Raw genomic sequence first — 26,073 nt, 5'->3', positions numbered from 1 at the left:
GGAGAGGTAGGCATGTGGCGGGGCCACAGGTGAGAATTGTCAGGTTAAGTCTAGATGGTGACTGAGAATCTGTACCAGCTGAAGGCCTAGGCTTTAAACTATATTAAAGTCTCTGTGTCATTATTTTTACCATTGGTGGGTTCACAAAACCCTCCTAACTACACATACCAGATGGAGGAGAGAAAGGGGCCTTACTTGCCTACCTAAGTCCCCACCAAGTGTAGTCACTGTAAGTTCCCTGGAAAACAACAGGTTTGTAGTCAGCAGTGGGTGACAAAGAAATAAGGATGAGTTGGACAAATGGCTGAGGATGCCAAAGGAGAAAGAGTTAGAGGACTCACGAGTTTGCATCAGGAGTGCTGGATGAATCCCAAGGATATAGAAATAAAATAGGGGACCAACTGTGGCCTCTGCACTTTCTTTTATGCTCTATAAAAGTCACTCCAGTCATTAATTTCCCAAGGTATACTTTTTAATGAAATAAAAGTTTTCCCTGCATTTGGAGTGTTGGTCCTTGAAAAATTCTGATAATCTTCCCATTGACTGACTGCTAAAACCTTAGCTTCAATATTAGGAGTTACTTATTTAACCAATGGCATGTGTGTCTTCAAAAACTATTAACAGGGCTGAAGATGCAGCTCAGTGATAAAATGTTTGCTTAGGCTAGGTGAGGACATTGGTTCAATCTTCAACAACAAAAACAATAATTATTAACATTAACTACTTTAACTCTGGTTTCAAAAATAAAACATCATAAAATATGATGACAATTCTCAAGCTAATTATTTGCAACTCAAGTTCAAAAATAAATGTCATGTGGAATAGACAATACAGCTCAGTCTAGAGAATATGCTACGTTAGGGAGACTTGCAGTTGGGAGGAATTGTGGCAGTAGTATCTCATATGAAATTTGGAATCTGTTTTGGAGGATTGAGAAAGAAGAAATAGGAAAACATGAGACTCCTAAGGGAAGTAGGATTTTTCCATGGAAACATGTTCTTATTTGGTGCGATAGTGGGGGCAGGGATCTTTGTGTCTCCTAAAGGGGTATTAAAATACTCCTCACTGAACATCCCTATCTCCTTGAGTATTTGGGCAATTTGTGCCCTATTAAAAATTATGAATGCTCTATGTATTGCAGAGCTGGGGACTACCTTCCCTGTGAGTGCAGCGCCTTATTATTTCCTGAAAAGGTCTCTTGGATCTTCTATAGCATTCTTTGATCTTTGGATCAATGTGTTTAGTTATTCCCTTGGATTGGCTACTAATAGTTTACTAATAGCAAGTTTTCTAATTCAACCTTTCTATACTGGAAGCCCAGCTCCAGAGCTTTCAAAGAAATGTCTGGCTTTGGCCATTTTGTGGTCACTTGGAATTCTCAACGCTCAAGGTGTGAATACACTGTCTTGGTTTAATGCTATCAATAATTTGATGAAGATGAGTCTTCTTTGTTTCATTTCTTTTACTGGAGTTGTGCTGTTAGTGATTGGGAAAAAGGAGAATGTGTCCAGGTTTGAAAATACTTTAGACACGGAATTTCCTGATGCTGCACATATAGCAGAAGCCATTCTCCAAGGCTCATACGCATACTCAGGAACAACATTCCTGCTCAACATCGCAGGTAAATACATCCATAAACCTATCTGGTAGCAGGAAAATGTGTTTGTCAGAATGTCTGTGGAAAGATAGCAGTGATAGCTTTACACTCTGTAATTGAATTTATTTTTCTCTGTATTATATGGCTGTTGCTGAACTTCTGTCTTTCAAGTAAACTGCGTGGAATTGCATGCTCCTTAGGCTCTCATACATTTAGAGTTTTAGGTTTTCAAAAGTAAGTTAATGTTTTCTGTATTTTCTAATTGTGTCCCATTTGCATTAATCATTTTGAGATATTTTTAAAGAAATTAATTACATCAGAAATACAGAAGTAGCCAGGCGTGGTTGGGCACGCCTATAATCCCAGCACTTGGGAGAAAGAGGCAGGTGAATATCTGGGTCTGAGGCCAGTGCTTGTTCTACAAAGCAAATCCGGGATAACCAAGGCCACACAGGGAAACTCTGTCTCAAAAGAGGCAAACAAACAAATATATTTGTTTTGAAAAGGAAAAATTAAGACATCTTTGATTGAGAAGTTTTTCTTTATCTTTTCATTGCTCATAAGACCCTAATTTTCATATTGTAATGTGAAAATGGCACAGAAAATTGGTTTTGTTTTGTTTTGGTTGTGTGTGTGTGTGTGTGTGTGTGTGTGTGTGTGTGTGTGTGTGTGTGACCTATTTCAAGGATGTCTTTGACTATTGAGCCTTTTAATATTTTGCTAAAGTTTTGGATCTTAATAGCTGCACAGTTCCATATAGCAACATAAATACACCCCTTTTTCCTGCTACTTTTAAAATGTATTTTATAATTCTATATTATACTCTTAGGGCTGTTGATCTGGACCTGTCTCGTGCTCTTCAGAACACATAGGGCTTTTCTTCAGCTGCTTGTCTCAGCTAGACCACTGTGCTGCACAACAAAACACTGCAGTATAAGAATGTTGATCAATTAATTACCTTTTTCTAAGTTAAATGATTTCTGCTAGCCATTTAAGTATAAATTTTGAAGTATTTAAAACTGGTGGGTTCCCATGTTTTATAATATAGTAAATTTTTGTTGAAGTTTATCTTATTATGTGAAACTACGGGCTTACTAACTCCCCAGACTCCACCTTTTCTTGTGTATTTATCTGGTTCTTTTGACTTGTTGTAAAGCCCATAGTAGGTCTCTGGAATTCAGTTAATTAATGGTAATTAATTAAGCTCATGCGCTGAGATTAATTTCGTTAATCTAGACAGTAGAGCTACAGCTGTGCACATGTTCCCATCCTCATCGGCTTTAGACTACAGTGGGTGTCTATGAATTGCTTATTTCTCTCTTCATTACTGAGATCAAAATTCCTTGAAACTTTTCATGCTTGAGTATTGAGTTTACGCATCTGTTCTTCTACTCAGCATGTTCACTGTGGCTTTTGTATCCTGTTCAGGAATAGTGGCCATAAAGATCCCTTGATTCAAATTTATATTTGTCAATATTTGGATATTTCAATAAGGATTCTATTTTTACTTTAAGAGTAGATTTGCATATATTTAATATATGATTTTAAGATACATGAAATGGGTTAAATATATCTGTAACTACTTACTCTACTATCCTCTAACATTTCTTTTTTAAATTAATGCATATATTTTACTTTAAAAGTCTGAAAACATAATTGTCTTTAATATAACATAAAATATTATTAAATACTTAAAATTTTTATAAAACTATCATAAAGCAACTGATAAGTGATAGATACCATTTTTTAAAAATATTACATTAATGTTGTTTTGACTAATTGTATTTGGAAACCTTGTATAAAACATAATTCCTCTCTTGGTGAGTTTAAAATAATGAATAAAAATCAATATATATCATATCTCATCTCTGTTAACTTAAAACATCTATCTTGACCTAAAAACCTCTTAACCCCTAAAAAAACAACTAAGCTTAATTGTAGGACTAAACTGTCTGGTCTTCAACACCATCAGAGACTTGAGAAGGAATAAAACTTAATTATGTAAGTGAACCAGAAGTACAGGTTAGCAGCTTCCAAAAGGGAAAAAATGACAGAGACAGTTTGGTGCCCGACAGTCACCCAAAACTCTGTATAACACTGAAGCATCATCTGCAGTCTTCTATCCTAATATATCTGACAGACATATTTGTGAGGCAGGAACTATTGAGGACTTACTTACCCTGTCTTGGCAGAGTTTGGCCGTTGACTCTGCCTGCATCCAAGCTTGCCCATTTTTAGGCAGACTTCTGTCTGTGGCAGAAACAAGGATATTTTGCCCAGTGGCTTGTTTGCCACATTTGAAGCCATCTCCATAAGGAGGTTCTTTGATGCTCATCATCTTCTTGAGGTAGGCTGGGTGTTGCCAGGAGTTAACCTGTCTTGTTGTCAAAGAATCATTAAGCTATTAAAAGCATCTTTAAATGGCATATTCTGTAGGTCTCTCACGCTTTTGAAGACCTTATTTAACTTTTTTTACCTTATCTATCTATAGGATCATATCTATCTGTTAAAGCTTGGATGTATATTCTTGTGACAAAAATGGACTAGTATTTGACATGACCCTCATTTGAAAATTCACATTTCTCCTGATCGTTAGCATTCTGCATTTAGAAAATGATATCCCAAATAGCAATATACATTTAGGTAGTATCACACAGTAAACTGTATACACACACACACACACACACACACACACACACACACACACACACACGGGGGGGGGGGCCGGCGCGCTGGGAGACAATAAAGAAACTTTCGACTTGTTGCCACATGCTGACTGTTAAGGGAACTGCCTTTTAAATTATCTCTGTACTTCTCCTATAAATGCATAGTTCTTATAAAATGGCCCTTTGTTGTTATATATTAGAAACACGTTTTATATTCATCGTATGCCTTATAAAGTTATATAACCTGTTAATGATTACAAGTTGCATATACTTATCAGAACCTATTAGCATTTGGAGCTGGAGAGATGGCTTAGTTGTTGATAGCATTAGCTGTTCTTCCAGAGGATCCATGCTCAGTATCAAGTACCAAAATGCCGGATGATTGACTGTAACTCCAGTTCCAGATCTGAAACTTTCTTATGGCCTCCACAAGCACTGCATGCACATGGTGCACAAATATACACACATACACATAAAATAAAAATAAACTTCAAACAATTTAAACAATATATATTAAATTTGTCAGTTCTATTTTTCTCTTAATCCTAGGAAATACATATTTAATCCAATAAAATAACCATTATATATATTTTTTCTTATAGCAATTTTATACTTTCATTATATTAGTTATTCTTTCTCTGATTTTTTTTTCTTGACGATGCTTCCTTTGTGGTTTTCCTAGATGTAACCCTCCTCTGTTTGGAGCTTAAGACTTTCCCTAGAAGAGTCTGTTATAGTCTGAGAAAAGAGATGTTTAGTTAGCAAAGGTTCAATAGAAGGCAGATGTCTTTTTTAAAAGTTAGAGGCTATTGTTCTTCTATCAAAACTAGAAAATAAGAAGCTGGTAATTAATATGGTAGTTAATATTGTCAACTGATAGAATCTAGAATCATCTGAACATATCTGTGAAGAACTGTGTAGATTAGGTTAATCAAATGGAAAGATTCCTTTAACTGTGGACAGTATCCAATAGGAGTGAGTTAAAGAATAAATAAAAAGGAGAAAAAAAGATTGGCTCTGGCATTTGTTCTGATAAGAAAAATTGGAAAAAAAACCATGAACTGTATTTTTGACTAATAATAGTATATTCCATATCCCTCCTCTGAAATCTTACCTCCCACCTCAGATGAAACTCAATTTTTTAGAAATAGATAGGCACAAAATAGCTGTTCTCACCTTAACTACCCCAGTTCTGTCGCTTTGCTTCCTAGTGGCCCTAGTGCTGTCATCTAACATCCAAGCCTATCACCCGCCAATAACAGGAAAGCCGAAAAATGATGTTGTACAGTCTATACACGTAGGAAACTGGATTAAAGACAATCTCAGAGCATTGGCTTCCTGAGTCTTCCAGTTGAGCCTGAAGGCTTAATAAAGCAGAGCCTCCCCAGACTGCATGTTCATTTTTCACAAAACCACTTTCTGCTTCCTGACGGTGGATTGTGTGCTAAGCTGCCTCCTGCCTCCACGGTGAACTAACTATATCTTCCAATCGTGAACCAAAATCAACCTGTTTCGTCATGTATTTACCATAGTAACAAAAACCTAACTAATAAAATCAACAACCTCGTGGAAGCTGACCCAGATCTATTCAAGACTTTGGATTCTGCCAATCCAGAAAATTTTTATTATAACTTTCTAACCCAACCAACTTCATCACATTGCACCAGGACACATTCACATTTTGAGATCACTGCTGGTTATAAATCTATTGTTTTAAACTAAGGGTTGCTGCATTTGATGGCACATGTGTTCAAAGAGCATACCAACAGGGCGGAATCACAAACCCTCACTGGATGGAGCTAGCTGCCACATTAGCCGTGCACCAATATTGCTTATAACATAATTCATGGATCTTCATGGATCCAGAATTTTATGGATTTATGCATTTGCCCTTTGACATTTTTGATTAGCACCAATAAAAGTAATGCCACATTTTCTGATCCTTAATTTGGAGGGGGCATACACGTCCAAGGGCCAGGCTACTTTGTTGAGACGTGTGCCTGACTTTAGACAGGCCGTGTGTTGGTCTCTGAGGCATCACCATATCCATTGTGGTGACAGCAGGCTCTGGTGATAGAACTATCCTAACCACAGTTTTATCCTCTCTTCAATAGCAGGTTGAAATGTTTCTGTTTCTCTTACAGGAAGGAAGGAATACTCACTAACTTACATCCTTTCATTTTTAGTGTAAGATTATAGAAAATGCCATTTTTCCAGGGAAGATGGATAAGAAAAAAGCAGAATCAAACCAAGCAAATGAAAAAACAATATTAGACTACTTTTTACAAAGAAACATTCAAGTTTTACAATGACACATCCTTTTGCTAATGTTTGTTTTGTAGGAGAAGTAAAAAATCCTGGTAAAACAATTCCCAAAACTTTGATTTCTGGTACGTCTACTGTGGCTGTCTTATACATACTGACTAATGTGTCCTACTTGGCAGTCTTGTCTCCTCAGGAAATCATCTCCTCAGGTACGTGTAAGTATAATCACACACACTCACACACACACACACACCACACACACACATACACACACACACACCATATACACATATGCCCCACATGCATACAAACATACAACTGCACTTGTACATAATATAAACATATATAGATACATACAAACACACACCCGCAATACTCCTGAATGTGTGTGTACATACACAGTTGTATATGCTTGTATACAAACAAAACTGTGACTGTATATACATACACACACATACTCCTGCATGCATATGTACACACACACACAACACACACATACACACAATTCTGCATGGGCATGTACACACATAAGTGAGCACATAAACACTACACACACATACATACATATGTGTTACATGTATATACACACACAGGAAACAGTTTGATCTTCCTACTCAGAAAAACCTTGGGATTCTTCTGCACAGTGGCACATAAGACTCTAAAAAAATTGCTATTTCCAGAACAAATTCATTCCCCTTTGCCTGCCCAATCATGCCCCCCCTGGATGGACAGCCTGGACCACAAGCCTTCTGGCTGCCTGTTTTAGGACTGATTCTAATGTCATGGTCACTGAGTGCAAATGCTTTGTTTGTGAATTATAAGTGTATCTTGTGCTGGGGAGCCTTGTAGGTAGTTTCCAAATTTGAAATGGACTAAAGTGACTGTATTCAAATATTGATAGTAATGATGCATCTGAATAACAGTCCTTTTGCATATTGGACCAGACATGTCAGAGAAAAAAAGCTTAACACGAGATTTGCAGTAAACAGGAGAAAAATGCTAGGTATTTAGCTATTTTTATTGGAAATAGGGGAAAGTTCTGAAGCTATTAGTTCATCAAATTGTCATGAAAAGTATAAGCCTTTCATAAATTAAACTTTTCACTTTGTTTTGACTTCAGTTTATAAAGAATCTTATAGTACATGTTTTTAAATCAAATTTAAAGCATATTGGAAATTTCTTATGTTCCTTATGCTATGCTTACTACTTAAGAAGATATTTTTTCTACAGAAAATATCGGACTCTTCAATTTACATCACAAGAGTTTCAACGATTTCACTTGCCTATTGGTTCTTGACAGATCTTTAGGTATTTTTCTGGCATATGAAAACCATGCATTCAGTTCACATGCTTCAGCTTAGCTGCTTAGGAGATGTTCAGCCGAGCACATTTATTCTCTGTAGGACCTTTCATGTCTGTAGACTGCTGCAGTTTAGAAGGCTACCATGATCAGGCTGCCCATGGACCCTGAAGTCTCCCCAAGAGGTTAGTTCCTGTCATTTGCAGAAGCAAATTCTAAACTAGTGTTATATGTGTGATTACTGCATTTGGGCAAATGTTTGTGCCAAAGAAAAGAGGAAGAAATCTAGATGGGCAATGTGACAGAGCCGCAGCGAAGAGGAACGGAAGGAAGGAGAATGAGAAGCCAATACCCATGAAGATTGGATGGAAGATGTGCAGGGGTACTTTTAGCACAAACAAAACCATGTGGGATAAATGAGAGTTGGAGTGCCTGCCACACAAGGTCATTGGATGATGGAGCACGATTTTGATACAAATACCATAACATATTCCATTGTGACATGTCTGAGCCCTAGGACAATTGTGATTCCAAGACAATTTCATGTGTTGTCACTGCTCTAGAATTAGCATGGCCCCATTCCCTGATAACCTAGCTGGAAATGCCCATTGTTTGTACACAAATGTATGCAGTGTGGCACACAAGAAGGACAAGAGCCATGATACACCTCACAAGGCGTAGGCTACCAGCTGGCAAGCAGCCACTTTGGATTCATTTGTTGGGTCAAAACACACAAGGACAGAGGAGAGTCACTAAGTGAGGAAAGAGACTCTGGCTCAAGGACATAGCCTCTAAGTCACATTTTTATAGGGGAAGAAATAGACAATTGTTATTGTTGTGACATTGAATTTGGCGTTTTCACTTTCTTTTTAATTTTCATAGATTTTATTGCTGGCATATGGATAGACAGAGTGTGCCCTTTCATGCAGTGGGTCATTTCTTTGGTGGTTTCCCTCTCAATATTGAACTCTACTGTCTGTGGAATACTTTCAGCATCACGGATCATCTACTCTGCGAGCCGAGAAGGACAGCTGCCTTTCCTCTTCTCCATGCTTAACAACCACAGCTGCCCAGTTGTAGCTGTCACTAAGATCATCATCCTATCTTCCGTTGCAGTAATTCCTTCAAACTTAATCAAGTTAATCAAATACTTAATGTTGGCAAGCTCACTTGTCGAAGTACTATACATGATAGCTTTACTTAAACTGAGGTACCAGGAGCCCCATCTACATAGGCCTTACAAGGTAAATCAAAACAAAGGCTTTACATTTCTCCTTGCTTTACATGAATAATATTGTTTCAGCTGTATATGTGCCTCTCACCAATTGTGATACCAGTCTTCAAAACATTTAATATGGGTCTACAGCTTATGGATATGGATCATTCTGCTTGCTTTTTATTATGTAAAAGCTTAGCACTAATTCTTCACAGAAAAATAAATGTCATTTTCTTCAACTTTCCTAGACTATGCAATAATGAGAGGATGCTAAAATTTTGTACATGCTCAAAAGTATCTCCTTAGTTAACAACCCAATATAAATTATTTACCCTTATCTTCTTTCTAGATGTACCTAATTTCTGTAAGATGATAATGAAATCATCAATTAGGTGATTTTAAACTTTTTTTCATTTTATTAACAAGATAGAATCACTACTATAAACTCTTAGAACATTTTTTGTTCACAGGTTTAAATTTTATGGTTGGAACTAAACACATCAATCAGATAACTGCTTTACAACTGACCTGTATGCACAGAGCCCAGCATATGTTCCCTGAAATAACCTATCCACTAGTGAGCTGCAGTCGCAAAGTGAGGCAAAGCCTAGTGTGCTGAACAAAGATAGATGTCAACATATATTTGCCATTATGATAGGTGCAGCCAGCCATGTTTAATGTAAGCTTTTTCTTGAAAAGACCTTGCTGACAACAGAATATCCAGTAAACAAGAAGCAAGCATGCTGACGCAGCCAGAGAGCTGGTATGTTTTGTTCAATATGCCCCCCCATACACACACCCACAAGATAAGTGTAGGTCTCATGCTAAGCACACTAACAAAAGGGAACAAGAGCCACACGTTCATTTCCTAACATGATGAATATGTTATTTTGTAAGGAACATATTGTGGAAATTTACTCTAATTTTGGCACAGAAGCATGTGAGCCTTTACAGCACTTTTGGTGTCTGCTTTCAGAATGCATAGAGAGCTTGGAGCTTGGTGGCATGCCTTATTTTTAACCAGTTATATTCCTTTTTGTATCTTTATTTCCTTCATTTTATTTTCTTTTTTAAAAAGATTTATTTATTGTATTTATTGTGTATGAGTGCTTTATCTGCAGCAGAGGGTATCAGATAACATTACAGATGGTTGTGAGCCACCATGTGGTTGCTGGAAATTAAACTCAGTACCTCTGGAAGAGCAGGCTCTTAACCTCTGAGCCATCTCTCCAGCCCTTATTTTCTTATTTAATCAATCTTATCCAAATACAAGCTATACCTTGCTACAATATGAATCATATGAGATGTCATAGACATTATGACTTAATCATATTATAATCATAGTAAATTTCAGATACTTTCTTATTTGAAGTTGCAATAAACTGATAGTTCTATGCTTCCTGTCAGTCACTATAATATATATTTGTGTTTTCTTATTGAAATTTAAATTCACAGACTGACCCCTGGAAATACAGGTTTATTTCTTTTCCATTAAGCTATGAAAATATTATTCATTATGGGATTCTTGTATAGATTGGTACACTAGAAATGCTTTAAGAAATACTAACCTATTAAATCTCTCACATTCTTTTCTTTCTAAGATATCTTCTTTAACGACTCTCCATGTTGAGTGGTGATATATATTTTTTTTATTTTATTCATGCATTGATTTTAAAAATACAATCTGAGTGCCTCAATTGTTTGAGGCATTCTTATCAGTGGTTCAGAAAAAAATGGGGACCAATATTACATCACAACCATCATAATAGTTTCATGGAAGATGGAGAATAGAATTATAAAAATACTGTGGAGCACACTATCCTGAAGTATATTAATATGATTCTCATAATGGACTTTAGAGATCAACATTATGAGTGACTGATTCACTAAGTGACCCAGAACACAAGGCTGGAGAGTGAGAGCTAACTTTCTTGACAGGACTCTGCTTTATGTGTCCTAAGCATGTAACCAAGTCCGTACGTTTCATGCGGGTGCTGTTCTGTGGCTAACTCTGGGAGACATATATGACCAAGAGAGTGACTACTGTATTTCAAGCACAGTATCTGTGAGTCCTGTACTTCTTCTATTTTTATTATTTAATGATGATGCTTCAGAATAAGTTAGTCCACACTGCTTTAAATATGTATTATGAGTAAATACTCAGTTACAACAGTTAAGGCCTATTTACCCAAATCAGAAGTTGCAATAACTAATTACAAAATAACAAAATAACAAAAATAACAAAAACAGTCAGGATAAATTCTGTTTCTGAGGATTATATTTTCTAAAGACTCCCATCCAACTATGCCTGCGAAGAGCACTTATTTTAGTGGACGAATGTCACAGTTTTATGCAGTGAGAGAATTTCCTAAAATATGTGGAGTAAATGGAGTCACTTCTGATTACAGTGTTGTGCCTCCGAGTAATCTTCTTCTTAGTCTGTGAAGCTGAGCCTGAGCCACTAAATATATTTTAGGACATGTTTTTAGTCTTCTTATAGTTCTTAGTCAACCATAAAAAAATTTTTGTTTGAAAATAGATTCATGACTTATGTTAATTTTCTTTTTACTTGTAGGTGTGGTTGCCGTTCCTACTTGGGACATTATCGTCTAATTTGTTTATACTTATTCTGCCAATGTTTAAGACTCCCACGATAGAGATTACCTACCAGGCCATCTTTCTTTTAAGTGGATTTATGTATTACTTGCTTCATGTTCATCTTAATCGACATTCTCCATTTTTTGATAAGATCACTTGTTATTTGCAATTGCTATTTAATGTTTCTCCGCCTGAAATATAGATGAAATTTTTATGTCTTAGAGGAAAAGTACTATAAAAATTATTAAAATATAAAACAATATAATTTGTTTGAATTAGTACATTTTATGTAATCATTTACTACATAAACATCTATCTGCCACATCCTAAAATTGTGTGACACAAGGTACCCTCCGAGCTTCAGTAATTTTTGTGACTATCAAGAGGCAAGGAACTCAAAGGTTCTAAACACAGAATTAAATTATATAAAAATGTTAAATTGTTGGCACAATATTATTGTGCACTACGTAAAAATCATTCTTGTATTATTAGAATGCTGATTTCTCTGCCCTCATATCTTGTTTTAATCTAGACATAGCATTTTGAGACTTATTCTAAGAATCTCCTGTCTCAAATTTGTATAGACATTGCTCCTCATTTAAGGTCTGGTTTGTCAATAAAACTCATCAGCCAGCAACTGAGCAGTAGAGAGGTAGGGCTGTACTCTGTTTTCAGCAAGGAGAAGAATTAGCAGGATTCAGGCATGAGGAAAGGTCCAGAAGACAGGATGAGAAAACACCTGAAACAGAGAAAGCCTTGAAATGCAAGTAACACAGGATTTACTCTAGGAGGCAGTTAGATTATCTTAGAGAATAAATTTAGAATAGTGTTGGTCAGTTATTTTATGTGCACAAGTTTTTAATAAAACCAAAGTCTCTGTGTCAATTATTTGGGGCTAGCTGGGGCTAGATAAAAACTCTCAACTTTAAATTTCATCCTTTATTACTTTCTATGAGTTTAACATCCATTGAATTTCACAATGTACTTCCTAAGTAATTATTATTATTATTATTATTAAACATCAATAAAATTGTCATTTAGTAAATTTAAAATTTAACAATACTGATTTTGTAATCACACACAGTGAATTTATATCAAATTATCAAATTTAATTTGTCAGTTTTATTGTTCATTATTTTAATTTTTTGATATTCAAGGTCTGATTAGTTGTTCCTCTTAAAAACTTATTCTTTGTCTGGATTTTGATGTAAAAGTGGAAGATCTCAGTGAGGACAGACTAGATCTCTTGGCAGTCTGTTTCTGGAGTTTCTCTTTTGCATTTTTTCATTAGTTTGGCCTAAAGTTTAGCATATTCTGCAGCCTCCTCATTATTTTCCTTAGTGCTCTGTTTTTCAGAGCAATACGTCCGCGTTGGTATTGAAGCGCACACGGAGCAACACATGTGAGACTTTGTGTTTGTCCTGAGCTTCATGCCTTCATAGCTTACGGCCTTTCTTGTGGGCTTTGAACATTTTCAAACCTGCTTTATCTGGGGTTCCTTAGTTGGAGGAATAACCCTCCCTTCCAACCCTAGACAGGAAGGAGCAGAGGCTGACGTGAACAGGAGAAGTAGACATGGTCAGACTCAGTTTTTTTTTTTTTTTTGATCTATTCCACTGTTCAACGTCAGGATTCCAGCAGTCCCCTTAAACAGCAAACCAGCAATTCAGCAAAGGTAGCTGCAAGCACAACAGCCTAAACCCAGAACCTCGAAGCTTTCTCTGGATTGTTTCTTTCTAGGAGCACCTCAAAAGGAGTGATAGGAAATGATGCCAAAACAAAAAAGTAAAGTCCCTTGTTTTGGGCAGATAGATAGATAGATAGATAGATAGATAGATAGATAGATAGATAGATATAGAGGTAGATATAGAGGTAGATATAGATATATACACACACATATTCTCTCAGAGTCCATACTAGGATATTTATCAGTGGGGAAAGATCAAGAGGCAGTTCCTCTTCCAGTAGACAAACACCGTGTGTTCTGTTATACGTCTGTTTAACATCTCACACTTGAGATCAAAACAAAAACATGTTTATATCTACTATATATCCCCATTTCTATTAAGAAATAAATTAAATACAGTGAGAATTATCATGAAAAAGTCATAGAACTTAAGGATAATTCAAAAGTTAATTATTTTCAAACCCAATTTAACTTCAGACTTAAATATACTAATAAAGAATAGATGGCTTATTAATGGCAATGCCCTGTTTGACAGGATTGTGCTGAAATTGGTAGAGAAGCATCATAAAGAAAAACCCTGTCTTTCAAGATTTGAAAAGGGGAAAAAGACAAAACTATGAAACTCTTGAGGAGAGTAGGATTCTTCCATGCACACATGCTGTTACTGACTGCCAACAAAGGGACAGGGATTTTTCTGATTCCTGCGGGGTTCTATAAGAAAGTAGGCTGGAAAAGCCATGGTGAGCAATCCAGTACGTGGCACCCCTACATGGCCTCTGCATCAGCTCCTTTCTCCAGGTTCCTGTCCTGTATGAGTTCCTGTCTTGACTTCCTTCAGTGATAAACAGTGCTGTAGAAATGTAAGCCAAATAAATATTTCCTCCCCAAATTGCTTTCCTTATGGTGTGTCATCACAAAAACAGAAGCCCTAAAACAGGGATAACATCTCTATTATTTCTCCTACTCTCAGCACTCCTTAGTCACCTGTAGCTTCTCCAGGTGTTGGGGCTCAAGAGACTTCCTCTTTGTAGTTAGCATAAATATCAGAGTTGTACTTCTTCTGATATTGTTTAGGCAACCATGTTTTGAGATATCATAAATGAAGTTTCCCTTACATTTTGGAGCCACTGTTATGGCCTTCTGTAATGGTCTCTGACTATTTACCCTGTCTTCTAATAAAACCCAAGACTGTCTGTCAAGATGTGGCACCATCCACAATGGGCTGGGTCCTCCCTCATTAGTAACCAACTAGAAAATGCCTCACATCATTCAGAAGTTAAATTCTTGCCCACAGGCCAAATTATGGAGGCATTTTCTCACTTACTGCTCCCTTCCCTCTGGTGACTCTATCTTGACCCATTTAAATAAAGCTAGCCAGTACAACTGACCTCTTGTTACTCTGAAACACAAACACATCACTTTCCAGTTAATACTTTTCCTTTCTCATATATACCATGTTGGCATGTTACTATCGCAATGTAAAATTTTAAAATAAGTTCCACAGTCATTACAAATTCAAACATATTAAAAGTTCAGTCTCCTTAAAATATAAAATGTCTTTAAAATTCCAAAAATTTTTTAAAGTTCAAAGTCTCTCAACTGTGGGCTCCTGGGAAATCACAACTAAATTAAATACATTCTTACTTCAAAAGGGAAGAAGCAGGGCACAGTCACAACCAAAGCAAAGCAAAAACAAGCTCCAAAGTATAAATAGCTAAAGTTCCAATATCTGAGATTCACTTATAATCTTCTGGGCTCCTCTAAGGGGCTAAGGTCACTTCTCTGGCTCCACCCTTTACAGCACATGCAACTTGTTTTTTTTTTTTTTTTTGAGGGGGGTCATCAGACTGTTATTCTTGGTGGACATCCTATGCTACTGGCATCTCGAAAACACTGGGTTCTCTGATATACGTGGGCTTCACTTTCCCCAATAACTTCTTGGCTCTCTCTGTGGTACCAAGCTTCTACATCTCTCCATGACTCCTACAATGCTAGGGCTTCAAGTGCTACAAGGCTGCATCTTCTCTAATGACCTATCATGGTCTATTACAGTGCCAAACCTCAGCTGCTTTTCACGACTCCTTCTTGCCTTCAAAACCAGCACTCTCTGGGTGATTCTGACACGATACTAAGCCCAGATTCCAGACTGAAGTACAACCTTAGCCAACTCTGGAGTGTAGCTTTTCTATGCCAACTCTGAGAAGACACTCTCCAGAAAATTTAACCTCAATAATGCTACTCTCTTCTAAATCACCACTGATGTCTTGATTCCAGGTAACCAATATCAATCATCCCAGTAAAGCAACGGTTTTACTTAACTGTTTGATGACAAAAGAAACTCTGTTTTATTCTATTTATCCATCTTGGTACATACTAGCCATTTGCCTTTCACTCCAGTTCCTGGAAGATAAGTTTCCAGTAACTTTGACTCAATAATCCCCTCCTAAAACCCCAAAATATACAGCCATGATCATCTACTTGCTATGTTATGACTATCTACTTTTTGGTTAATATAACTCACCTACTTATGCAGACATTCAAGGAATATTTTGAGGGTGCCTTGACTACCTAATCTTAGCAGGGCAGAGAGTCTTGGCTTCCTCGGGCAGCTAATGAAGGTCTTCTTGTGGCTTTTGCGTTTAAAAACCCTTCTCTTAACTCCTTGTACACAGCAATATCAAGTTTGGCTTAGAGTTCATTGTCTCCAGAGCACTAACCAATAAATCTTTTAATTATAATTGAACTAGGTCCCAGGGGTCAGAAACTCTATAAAAAGTGGTTGTTATCTGTTGTAATCACAGCTGATTCTTCAGCCACAGCTAACAAGAACCATATATTCTCAACTCAAACTATGCAAAGGCCTCCATAAAGATTCATTAAGTGCCTCTCAAATACCCCTCTAGGACTTAACAAACTAGGCCTTTACCTTCTGCACTGCATGCAATATTCTTGTCTTCTGAGCTCAGACAGAAAAGCTTATCAGTCTTTGAACACTCAATAGCTTTTCTAGCCCAATGTTCCAATGTCCTTCCATCACACAACCAAAACAACATGGTCAACACTGTCACAACAATATCCCACAATCCTGGTACCAATTTCTGTATAAATTAGGAATACAATGGCTGTAATGAAACACCATGACCAAAGGTGGGAGGAAAGAGATTATTTGATTTACATTTCCACATTACTGTTAATCATAAAAGTAAGGCAGGACAGGAATTCAGATGGTGCAGGAATTTGGAGACAGAGGCTGATTGATGCAAAGGCCAAGGAGGATTGCTGTGTACTGGTGGGCCGCACATGATTTGCTGAGTCTGCATTTTTATAGAACCCATGAATATTTATTTTATTTTATTTTTTATTTCTTAATTTTTTTCATTATTAATTTATTCTTGTTACATCTCAATGGTTATCCCATCCCCTGTATCCTCCCATTCTTCCCTCCCTGCTCTTTTCCCCTTATTCCCCTCCCCTATGACTGTTCCTGAGGGGGATTACCTCCCCCCTGTATATGCTCATAGGGTATCAAGTCTCTTCTTGGTAATCTGCTGTCCTTCCTTTGAGTACCACCAGGTCTCCCCCTCCAGGGGACATGGTCAAATATGAGGCACCAGAGTATGTGAGAAAGTAATATCCCACTCTCCACTCTACTGTGGAGAGTGTTCTGTCCATTGGCTAGATCTGGGTAGGGGTTTAAGGTTTACCGCCTGTATTGTCCTTGGCTGGTGCCTTAGTTTGAGCGGGACCCCTGTGCCCAAATCTGCCTATCCTAATGTTCTACTTGTAGGCTTCTAGGACCCTCTGGGTCCTTCTACTTTGCCTTTCTCCCATGATTCTCTCATCTAGAATCCCACTAGAATGTCCTCTCCTCTGTCTCAGTTTCCTGGTAAGTGAAGGCTTTCGTGGGACATGCCCCTTGGGCTAATATGCAGATATAAGTGAGTATATACCATTTGAGTCTTTCTGCTTCTGGGTTAACTCACTCATTATGATTTCTAGCTCAATCCATTTATCCACAAATTTTGGGAATTCCTTGTTTTTAATAGCTGAATAGTATTCCATAGTGTATATGTGCCACAGATTCTTTATCCATTCTTCTATTGAGGGACACTTCGGCTGTTTCCATGTTCTGGCTATTATGAATAAGGCTGCTATGAACATGGTTGAGCAAATTTTCTTGTTGTGTGCTGGAGCATCTTCTGGATATATTCCAAGGAGTGGAATAGCTGGGTCTTGAGGAAGCCCTATTCCCATTTTTCTGAGATAGCACCAGATAGATTTCCGAAGTGGTTGTACTAGTTTGCATTCCCACCAGCAATGAAGGCGTGTTCCTCTCTCCCCACATCCTCGCCAGCATGTGGTGTCGCTTGAATTTTTGATCTTAGCCATTCTGATAGGTGTAAGATGGAATCTCAGAGTTGTTTTGATTTGCATTTTCCTGATGATTAAGGAGGTTGAGCATTTCTTTAAGTGTTTCTCAGCCATTTGATATTCCTCTGTTGAGAATTCTCTGTTTAGTTCCATGCCCCATTTCTCGATTGGGTTATTTGGTTTGGTGGTATTTAATTTCTTGAGTTCTTTATATATTTTGGATATTAGACCTTTGTCAGACGTAGGGTTGGTGAAGATCTTTTCCCAGTCTGTAGGCTGTCGCTTTGTTCTCTTGACAGTGTCTCCTGCCTTACAGAAGCTTCTCAGCCTCATGAGGTCCCATTTATTAATTGTTGACATTAATGCCTGTGCTGTTGGTGTTCTGTTCAGGAAGTTGTCTCTTGTGCCAATATGTTCCAAGCTCTTTCCCATTTTTTCTTCTAAGTGACTTAGTGTCTCTGGTTTTATGTTGAGGTCTTTAATCCACTTGGATTTGAGTTTTGTACAAGGTGACAAATATGGGTCCAGTTGCATTTTTTTATACATAGACATCCAGTTAGACCAGCACCATTTGTTGAAGATGCTATCCTTTTTCCATCGAATGAATTTGGCTTCTTTGTCGAAAATCAAGTGACCATATGTGTGTGGATTCATATTTGGGTCTTCGATTCGATTCCACTGATCAACCAGCCTGTTGCTGTGCCAGTACCATGCTGTTTTAATTACTATTGCTTTATAGTACAATTTGAGATCAGGTATGGAGACTCCTCCAGAGCACCTTTTATTGTACAAGATTGTTTTAGCTATTCTGGGTTTTTTATTTTTCCATATGAAGTTCAGAATTGAACTTTCAATGTCTTTAAAATATTGTGTAGGTATTTTGATAGGGATTGCATTGAATCTGTATATGTCTTTTGGTAGGATGGCCATTTTTACTATGTTAATTCTCCCGTTCCATGAGCAAGGAAGATCATTCCATCTTCTCATGTCATCTTCTATCTCTTTCTTTAGAGTTTTGAAATTTTTTTCAAACAAGTCCTTCACTTGCTTAGTTAGAGTAACTCCTAAGTACTTTATATTGCTTGTGGCTAATGTGAAGGGTGTAGTTTTCCTAATTTCTTCCTCTGCAAGCTTGTCATTTGTGTATAGGAAGGCTACAGACTTTTTTGAGATAATTTTGTATCCAGCCAATTTGCTGAAGGTGTTTATCAGCTGTAGGAGTTCTCTGGTGGAATTTTGAGGGTCACTTATGTAGACTATCATATCATCTGCAAATAAGGATAATTTGACTTCCTCCTTTCCCATTTGAATACCCTTGATCTCCTTTTGTTGTCTTATTGCTCTGGCTAGAACTTCGAGTACTATATTGAAGAGATATGGAGAGAGTGGGCAGCCTTGCCTTGTTCCTGATTTTAGAGGAATTTCCTTGAGTATCTCACCATTTACTTTGATTTTGGCTATTGGCTTCCTATATATAGCCTTTATTATGTTGAGGAAAGTGCCTTGTATTCCCGATCTCTCTAAAACTTTAAACTTGAATGGGTGGTGGATTTTGTCAAATGCTTTCTCTGCATCTAAAAAGATGATCATGTGGTTTTTTATTTTCAGTTTGTTTATGTGGTAGATTACATTGATGGATTTCCATATATTAAACCATCCCTGCATGCCTGGAATGAAGCCTACTTGGTCATGATGAATGATATCTTTGATGTGTTCTTGTATTCATTTTGCAAGTATTTTATTCAGTATTTTTGCATCGATGTTCATAAGAGAAATTGGTCTGAAATTCTCTTTCTTTGTTGAGTCTTTGTTAGGTTTAGGTATCAATGAGACTATGGCCTCATAGAATGAATTTGGTAATGTTCCATCCCTTTCTATCTTTCGGAGTAGCTTGAAGAGTATCGGTATTAGCTCGCCCTTGAAGGTCTGGTAGAATTCTGCACTGAAACCATCTGGCCCTGGGCTTTTTTTGGTTGGGAGACTATCAATGATTGCTTCAATTTCTGTAGGGGAAATGGGACTATTTAGCTTGTTTATCTGTTCTTCACTCAACTTTGGCAAGTGAAATTGATCAAGAAAATCATCCATTTCCCTTAGATTTTCAAATTTTGTGGCATATATGCCTTCAAAGTAGGATCTTATGATTCTTTGTATTTCTTCAGTGTCTGTTGTTATGTCTCCCTTTTCATTTCTGATTTTGTTGATTTCAATACTGTCTCTCTGCCTTTTAGTTAGTTTGGCTAAAGGTCTGTCTATCTTGTTGATTTTCTCAAAGAACCAGCTCTTGGTTTTGTTGATTCTTTGGACTGTTTTCTTAGTTTCTAATTTGTTAATTTCACCCCTGAGTTTGATTATTTCCAGACGTCTACTCCTTTTGGGTGTTTCTGCTTCTTTTTTTTCTAGGGCTTCCAGTTGTGTCGTTAAGGTGCTTATGTGCAATGCTTCCATTTTTTTTTAAAGGCACTTAGTGCTATGAATTTTCCTCTTAGCACTGCTTTCAATGTATCCCACAAATTTGGGTATGTTTTTCCTTCATTTTCATTGAATTTCAGAAACTCCTTGATTTCTTTCTTTATTTCTTCCCTGACCCAGGTGTCATTTAGCAGAGAGTTGTTTAGTTTCCACATACGTGTAGGCTTTTTGTTATTTCTGTTGTTGAATTGCAGCCTAAGCCCATGATGATCTGATAGGATACCAGGTATTATTTCAATCCTCTTGTATCTGTTGAGGCTTTCTTTGTGAACTACGATGTGATCAATTTTGGAGAAGGTTCCATGGGGTGCAGAGAAGAAGGTATATTCTTTCTTGTTTGGGTGAAAGGTTCTATAGATATCTGTTAGATCCATTTGACCCATGGCATTGGTTAATGATGTTATTTCTCGGCTTAGTTTCTGTTTCAATGACTTGTCCTTCAGAGAGAGTGGGGTGTTGAAGTCTCCCACTATTATTGTGTGGGGATCGATGTGTGGTTTAAGCCTTTTTAGCAGATCTTTTACAAATGTGGGTGCCCTTGTATTGGGAGCATAGATGTTCAGAATTGTGATGTCATCTTGGTTGACTTTACCTTTGATGAGTATGAAGTGTCCGTCCTCATCCCTTTTGATTAATCTTGGTTGAAAGTCCATTTTGTTTGATATTAAAATGGCTACGCCTACTTGCTTCTTGTGACCATTTGCTTGGAATATTTTTTTCCAACCTTTTATCCTGAAGTAATGCCTATCATTATGGGTGAGATGTGTTTCTTGAATGCAGAAGAAGGTTGGATCCTGTTTATGCACCCATTCAGTTAGTCTGTGTCTTTTTATTGGAGAATTGAGACCATTGATGTTGAGAGATATTAATGACCAGTTACTGTTAAGAGTCTTAATTTTGATGTTGGTTCCAGTCGAGCGTTTGTGTAGTTGTGTTTTTGCATGGTATAGTTATCTATTTCCTGAGTAGTTTTGCTTGTAGCTTGACCCTTTGGGATGGAGTTTTCCTTCTGAAAAACTGGATTTGTGGATAGGTACTGTTTGAATTTGGTTTTGTCATGGAATATTTCGTTTTCTCCATCAATGGTTATTGATAGTTTTGCTGGGTAAAGTAGTCTGGCCTGGCATCTGTGGTCTCTTAGGGTTTGCAGGATCTCTGTCCAGGCCCTTCTGGCTGTGATGGTTTCTGCTGAGAAGTCGGGTGTAATTCTGATAGGTTTGCCATTAAATGTTATTTGGCCCTTTTCCCTTGCAGCTTTTAATATTTTTTCTTTGTTCTGTATGTTTTGTGTTTTGATTATTATGTGACAGACAGTTTTTCTTTTCTGGTCAATTCTATTTGGTGTTCTGTATGCCTCTTGTATGTTTATAGGCATCTCTTTCTTTAGATTGGGGAAATTTTCTTCTATGATTTTGTTGAGAATAGTTTCTGGGCCTTGGAGTCTGATATCTTCTCTTTCTTCAATGCCTGTTATCCTCAGATTTCTTCTTTTCATGGTGTCCTTAATTTCTTGGATGTTTTGTGTCAGGAGTTTTCCAGATTTGGCATTTTCTTTAATGGTTGCTTCAAGATCTGTGATTGTATCTTCTAGACTTGAGATTCGTTCTTCCATCTCTTGGATTCTGTTAGAAAAGCTCAGCACTGTGTCATTCGCCTTCTTCTCCGAGGCCTCATGTTCTCGTTTTTCTTCTGTCTGTGTGTTTATCATTTAATCCATTTTCATCTTCATATCTTGAACAGATTTTTTTATTTCTTTCATCTGGTTGTTTACATTTTCCTGAAAATTTTCCAGTTCCACTCTATGTGCTTCTTTTATGTCTCGCACCTGCTTGGCTGCGTCTTCCTGCATCTGATTTCGAATTTTATTTGTTTCCTCCATTATCATCCTCATTACCAAGGATTTGAGGTCATTTTCTTGTGTTTCCGTTGTATTTGAGTTATCTGGGTTGTTTTCTTTGGGATAGCTGGAAACTGGAGATGCCATGTTGTTTTGGGGTTTTTTGTGTATGCTTTTACGCTATCCTTTAGACATCTTGCCGTCTCTGTTTTTGTTGGGTAACTTCCAGAATTGGGTGGGGGGGGGGAGTCTGATGATAGATTCACTTGTTTTCTCATGATTTCCATAGGCTGGAAGCCCTGATACTTCACTGGTGTGGATTGCAGGAGGTTAGCACTGTCGTTTTGGGCTCTCACAGCCAGTGATCCTCAGCTCCCCTTTGCTGTGGGTCCTGCAATTGTTCTGGGTCTCTGAATGAGCGTTGGATCAGGCCAAGGTATCCACAGCCTTTTGGGTCCCCTGCCAAGTCCAGTCAGGGATACTGGGCCCGAACCTCGCATCGAGCTCAGCTAGATTCTCAGGGCCTAAACCATCTGCCACAGCAGGAGAACTGCGGCTGCGCTGAGCCAGCACCTAGGGTGGAACTAAACGCTCCACCCAGCTTGCGTCACAGCAGGAAAACTGCGGCTGCACTGAGCTGGTGCCTAGGGTGGAAGTGAGCACTCGGCTAAGCCTGTGTCACAGCAGGGGAGTTGAGCCTCAGGCAGAATTGCTTGCTGAGCTGAGCCAGTGTCTCCACGGCACAGCTCACTGAGCAAACCCAGGACTCTGGGGCTGAACTGTCTGCTGAGTCCAGTTTGGGTCTCAAGGCACCATGAGACCCAAATCCTGTCCAGAGTCCCCTCTCCCGCAGCAACTCCCACCCTCCACCACACCAATCGCCTCCACTGGAAGGCTCTGAGCTGCAAACCTCAGCCACCGCCGCCGGAGCCGCTGGAGCCGCTGGTGCCGCTGGTGATACTGCTGTCTCTGCCGCTGCTGCTCTGATCCGATAAAGTCCGCGCTCCTCTCGTGTGCAGGGGCAAGCAGGTCCTCCACACCCTGGTCCCTCCGAACCGTGGAGCACTTCTGCTGCCGTGGTGTGGGGACCTTGGTGTTCCTGGCTCAGAAATCTGTGCAATTCCCTGAATTGTTCACTGGAGCTTTCAAACACAGTCCACACCGCTCGCCTCCATCTTGGATCTTGAACCCATGAATGTTATCTCAGCACTAACACCCACAACCAATTAGAGGTTGTGCTGGGCATTCTACATCAAATGCTAATTAAGAAAATGTCCTATATCAATGACTAGTTAAGATGTTGCATATAGTTTGATGATATAGATGTATTTTCTCACTTGAAAATGAAAAAACTAACAGCCCTAATGCCATCTTAGGCCCTTTCCCCCATCTTAATACACACAGACCTTAAGTTCTGGGAAAACAAAGAGACCATATATTAACCAAGGACAGGCAGATATTTCTAGTCCCAAGATAGATTGCTGTTGCTGACTCCCTTTCAGAGCCTGCCAACTTCTGCCTTGTTAAACATAAGGATTCCTTCTGTTACTAACCAGTCCAGATAAAATTACTCTCCTCCTTCCTGTACAAACTTTTCTGCTTCTAGGGGTTTTGTTTTGTTATGTTTTGTTTTGTTTTGCTGTTGTTTTGTTGGTTTTTTATTTGTTTTTTGTTTTTCTTTAAAAAAGACTATAAAACCTTGCTCATGATTGTGGTTTTCAACCCTGATTTTGAAACTGTGTCTCAGGTGCCAGTAACTGTTGCCTGAAAAATAAACATTTTGCTCCACTACACAGTGTATTGGAGTTTTGTTTACATGATTCCAGACCCCAAAAAGATCCCTCTTCTCTGACTACAGTACTTTTCTGCCAAGTTGGCACAAAACCAACTTGGTTTTGAGTATAAATATTTAGAAGCAGAAAAGAATTATACTGGTTCAGTAAAGTGATGGTATCAAGTTCTCCTCCAAGATCTATAACCTCACTATCTCTCCCATCTGTTGAATGGGTCTTAATTTAATTAGAGATCTTTCTATTATTTCCAAAATATAAGAGCCCTTAATGTTATTGTGTCTTATTGGTCATAAATACTGGCTCACAAGGGTAAGTGGAGGGAAGGCCTGTTGGCAACTTCCCTTCTTTGGAATCTTAGATACTAAAATCCCATACTATAGACCAGGTCTTCACAGAACGAGCGTTTCAAGTCAGAACTACCAAGAGTCTTTTAGGTCTTGTGTCCAGGGTACATGGCACTATTTTTCTTAACTTTAAGCAAAGATACACATGAATGACTAAAATTCTAATGTTTTACATAACCTTTCTTATATTTACAAAGCCTGGAACAGTTGCCAAATTTCATGGAACACAGTAATGGTTATTGCTGCAATCCTGAATCCTTTGTACTTTGTATCTAAGAAAAATCATTCAACTTACCATAATGTTTAACTTGCAGAAAACAATTTGTCTAAAGAATGACAGCAACTTGCCTCAAAAAGTCAAAGTGGCATCCAGAGTTCCTGCTAGATTTTCATCTTTAAAAAAGAGGAAATATGTCCAGATGAAAACATCCTAGTCATCGTTTAATTGTGAGCTTGTTGTCTTCATATACCATGATTCAGTATCAATGTCCTTCAAAACACTTGATTTCTTGAGTCACTTATTGGTGGAGTGGGCACTAGCTTCCTCCATGGTGAAAAAAAGAGAGCTGGTAACTGGTTAACTCTAATTTGGTTTTGACGAATTCTTTTATTCATGGTGTTAAACATTTCTGGAAGTAATAAAAATCCTGCAGTGGTAGGCAGCAGTGATTAACTTGAATAGTTGCATATATAACTTTGATGAATAATTATCCTCTAACACATTTTCACTATGGCTTCAGAACAAGCCCACGTCTTGCTTCAGAATGAGATCACAAAACAATTCAAAGTTAACCACTTTTTAAAGAGCCTAGTTAGGAAAAAAACAGTAAAGTTTTATTTATGAATTAGAGAACTAAGTTGAGAGAACATTGGTTTCAAAGAAGCTTTGTAGAAATTGGAGGAACATGTAAAACATATCTAATAGCGAGAAGTTCTAACTTGATACAATTTTAAAGGGGCAAAAACATGTAGCTATTGAGAGAAACAGGATTATTTTATGAGAACATTTTCTTATTTGATACCATAATGGGTGTCTCTTTGTGTACCTGAAAACAGTATTAGACTACTATTCAGCGTGCATAGCTGTCTCGCTGAGAGGGTTGCTGTGCCTTGATGAGTATGGTGAGTGTTTTTGGTTGTGGTTTTGTTTGTTTGTTTGCTTGGTTGTTTAGGTAGACTGGGGACACACCTTTCCTGTGAGTGCAGCACCTTACTGTTTTCCATCGATCCCTCTTAGATCAGTTGTTTCCTTCAGTCTTTGAATTAATTATTTCCGCATTCTCATTCCGCATTCTTTGAGCATGTTAATATAATACAATATTTGTGTGCTGAGTACCCTAATCCCTACCTAGCAAATAAAGTTATCTGTAGTCATTGGAAGTGCTTAGTTCTCGAGGGAGGAAGCAGTGATGTTGTTTCAGAGCCAGGAGCTTGATGAATATGGCACTTCTTCACTTGCTTGATGAGAGATACACTAAGGTACTTTATATTACTTGTGGCTATTCAGAAGGGTATTGTCTCCCTAATTTCTTATACAGCCTATTTATCATTTGTATAAAGGAGGGCTACTGATTTTTTTGTTTTGTTTTGGTTTTTTTTTTTTCAACACAGAGTTTCTCAGCATATTGAGAGGCAGTACTAATTGGACCATATCCACTATGGCATAATATGAGCAAAACAGTATGACATTGCTCAAAAGTTATAACTGGGCTAATGGAATAGATTATAAGAGAAAAACACGAACCCAAAATCTGTAGGCATCTACTTTCTAACTGAGGAGTATAGAATACTTGCTGGAAGTGATAAAGATTCTTTATCAATTAATGTTGAGAACACTGGATATCCACGTGTACATAGAAAGTATTCAATTATTACCCTCTACCAAAAAAAAAAAGCTAAAGAAAAATCAAAGTCTTTAATATAGAAC

The 26,073-nt window shown here is 37.8% G+C and overlaps 2 protein-coding genes across 7 annotated transcripts in view; one reads left to right on the top strand and one right to left on the bottom strand.

The window, feature by feature from the left end:
- Positions 1-26,073, bottom strand: part of LOC311605838 (uncharacterized protein) — a 52,902-nt gene that overhangs the window by 14,641 nt on the left and 12,188 nt on the right. Inside the window, exons 1-3 of one of the 3 annotated variants that reach the window (XR_014782104.1) lie at positions 24,442-24,527; positions 11,713-11,833; positions 3,777-3,975 (exon numbers count right to left, since the gene is read on the bottom strand). Coding sequence is in view for 1 of the 3 variants with exons in the window: in XM_084796704.1 (XP_084652830.1) it covers positions 3,777-3,975 (199 nt within the window). In the remaining 2 variants the exon portion in view is untranslated. Of the gene's footprint in view, positions 1-3,776; positions 3,976-11,712; positions 11,834-24,441; positions 24,528-26,073 lie in introns of those variants that run through there. The other 2 variants (XR_014782105.1, XM_084796704.1) reach the window with 2 other exon arrangements.
- LOC311605836 (solute carrier family 7 member 12-like) lies at positions 847-24,726 on the top strand. 4 transcript variants are annotated; one of them, XM_084796694.1, is made up of 4 exons: positions 847-1,621; positions 6,606-6,737; positions 8,711-9,072; positions 24,461-24,726. In XM_084796694.1, exons 1-4 carry the CDS (start codon positions 955-957, stop codon positions 24,578-24,580), a joined length of 1,281 nt encoding a protein of 426 aa, XP_084652820.1. In that variant the 5' UTR covers positions 847-954; the 3' UTR covers positions 24,581-24,726. The 4 variants fall into 4 exon arrangements, with proteins under 4 accessions (XP_084652820.1, XP_084652821.1, XP_084652819.1 ...); XM_084796695.1 differs by lacking the exon at positions 24,461-24,726 and adding an exon at positions 11,620-11,907 and having other exon boundaries at positions 8,822-9,072; XM_084796693.1 differs by lacking the exon at positions 24,461-24,726 and adding an exon at positions 11,620-11,907.

This window comes from Acomys minous, assembly GCF_964271855.1.
Source record: "Acomys minous genome assembly, chromosome: 9".
Classification (NCBI taxonomy): Eukaryota; Metazoa; Chordata; class Mammalia; order Rodentia; family Muridae; genus Acomys; species Acomys minous.
Note: the sequence above shows the minus strand (reverse complement) of the source record. Positions and strands in the feature narration are given on the sequence as shown.